This window comes from Sander vitreus, chromosome 14 (genome assembly GCF_031162955.1).
Source record: "Sander vitreus isolate 19-12246 chromosome 14, sanVit1, whole genome shotgun sequence".
NCBI lineage: Eukaryota > Metazoa > Chordata > Actinopteri > Perciformes > Percidae > Sander > Sander vitreus.
Window position 1 is genome coordinate 527501 of NC_135868.1, and position 2500 is coordinate 530000.

The 2500-nt window shown below is 48.7% G+C and overlaps 1 protein-coding gene across 1 annotated transcript in view; it reads right to left on the reverse strand.

The window, feature by feature from the left end:
• Positions 1 to 2500, reverse strand: part of dnah5l (dynein, axonemal, heavy chain 5 like) — a 94179-nt gene that overhangs the window by 29580 nt on the left and 62099 nt on the right. The window contains exons 54-55 of the mRNA XM_078268230.1: positions 1987 to 2216; positions 256 to 414 (exon numbers count right to left, since the gene is read on the reverse strand). Coding sequence (XP_078124356.1) covers positions 256 to 414; positions 1987 to 2216 — 389 coding nt within the window. The remainder of the gene's footprint in view (positions 1 to 255; positions 415 to 1986; positions 2217 to 2500) is intronic.

The window sequence follows — 2500 nt, forward strand, 5'->3', positions numbered from 1 at the left end:
AAACATTGTTATTATCTTATTTGACACTTTTTTCAATGTATTTGGTGCTTTTGTCACTTTTTGTCAACATTTTGTTGACGTCATTTGAATTGTACTTGCGAAGAGCGTTGCATTGAACCATCCATCTTATTTTTGGGCAATGTTGTTGAAAGAAACCTACATTTCTCATATAGAAAACTTTGAAAAAGGGGTCAAACATGACCCGAGGACAACAGGGGGGTTAATAAATACACCTGGTCCCACAACGAGCGTTACCTGGAAGGCTCCCATGGTGACCACGACGCTCTGCTTCACTTCCTCTGTGCAGCGGAGGTCCTGGTGCTGAGACAGGAAGTGCTGCGACACGGCCACCAGGGCGTCCCGAGGCCAGCGCTGGAACCAGTCCACGGTGCAGCCCGATATCAGGCCCGGGAACTGCTCAGAGCAAAGGTCACAGACATACAGTATATTTTACCCCTCTCACATCATTACATTTCAACACATCACACAAATCCATCTCATCTCTTTTCATCGGTGACTTCTCATGTCACACTTTCTCTTTTTCTTATGTAGGGAATTAAGTCTAAAATAAGGCCCTAAGGCCTAACATGACTCCAAATCTGACTCCAATTTATTAATTCCAGCGCCTTCTTACATCGGACTTAAGTTTACCAGAACACAAGGATCAATCTGAGACAAAGAGCTCACTTAAGCAAAGTTTACTGAGTCCAACATAAGATTTACAACACAGCAGTGGGTTCACAAACAGAGACTAAGTTTCCCTAGCATGACATAAAGTCAGAGCCCGGTCCACCAAGTTGTCCTCGAAATTATGAGCCCTGATCTGTTCTCTCCCTCAAGCTTTATCCTATCCTCACAGGGGGGTGTCTTCTAGTTTCTTAGGCAGAAACTGGTATCTTACACAGACGCATATGCCAAGGTCGGGGCCTCTATGTGGTGCAACTTCCTCTTCCGTTCTCGCAACCTCAAACAATGCACCTCTATGCCATAAAAAGCTTTCTGTGCATCAGAGGTCACCCGGAGTACTTTTAACCACCCCCTCAATGACTAACACAGCTCTTTTGCAACAAGCACATACACACATTGTGTTAATAAAATATTTCTACACTTAATATCGCTCAACACTGTCTGTGGAAACACACAGAGGGATTTTTGTACTTGTTTATTGTGCAGTTTCCTTAAAAACTGTACAGCTCTTTAATTCTGAATTTCCTCTTCCTATTGTACATTGTTCTGTGTTATAGGATGGTTTGCGTTTATTGTTATCTGCAACAAAACACCCAAAATACAGAGGCTCTCATTACTTTAATTCATGACTTCTCATGTTACACTTTACTGCAGCTCAACACTGTCTGTGGAAACACACGGGAGGGATTTTTGTACTAAAAAGATGAAGTTTGGAAGATGTAAGGGTTGGGCGATTGGCTGAGGACATCGCCGGTTGGTTTGTTTGGGCGATTTCTGTCACAAAAACTGGTTTCACTTTCGTTTTTAAACACCTTCAATTTGCTCCTCTCCCTCCACTCTCCCTCTATCTTCTCCTCTACCTTTTTCCCTCTCCTCTTCCTTTCCCTGTTCCTCTACTCCCCTTTCCCTCTCCCCTCCTCTCCCTCTATCCTCTCCTCTCCCTTTTTCCATCTCCTCTTCCTCTCCCCTCCTCTCCCTCTCCCTCTCCTGTCCTCTCCCTCTCTCCCTCTCCCTCTCGCCCTCTATCCTCTCCTCTTCCTCTCCCTGTTCCTCTCCCTCTCCTGTCCTCTCCCCTTCTCCTCTTCCCCTCTCCTCTCCCCCTCTCCTCTTCCCCTCTCCTCTCCCTCTCTCCTCTCCCCCTCTCCTCTTTCTCTCTCCTCTCCTCTCTCCCTCTCCTCTTCCTCTCTCCTATCCCCTCTCCTCTCCTCCCCTCTCCCTCTCTCTCCCTCCTCACACACCCGAGATACCGAGACTGTTGTGGCTAGATCATCTAAACCACCCACAGCCGGTGTTTTATACCTTTAAAGCACGAGTGCGGAACTTTTCCCCGACGGGCGAGAAGCAGAGCACGACGTGGAGGTTGCTCCGCACGCGAGACAGGAAGAAGTCGTAGAGGTTCTCGGAGGTCGGAGGGCGGCGAGGGTGCTGCCGCTTCATCACGGGAATCAGTTCCTGAGTGATGTCATCTAGCTCGTCACGAGCAAACAGGTTGGAAACTTCACCGCTCGCCAGGACGTTGTTCATGTATTCTGGAGAGAAGGAGGGCAGGGGAGGGAGAGAAGGAGGGGAGGGGAGGGGAGAGGGAGAGGGAGAGGAGAGGGAGAGGAGGGGGATAGGAGACGGAGAGAAGAGAGGAAGAGAGAGGAGAGGGAAAGGAGAGGGGAGGGAGAAGAGAGGATAAAGGGAGAGGAGAGAGGGAGAGGAACAGGGAGAGGAAGAGGGAAAAAGGGAGAGGAGAGGATAGTGGGAGAAGGAGAGAGGGAGAGGAGAGGGAAGAGAGAGGAGAGAAAAAGGGAGAGGAAGAGGTAGAGGG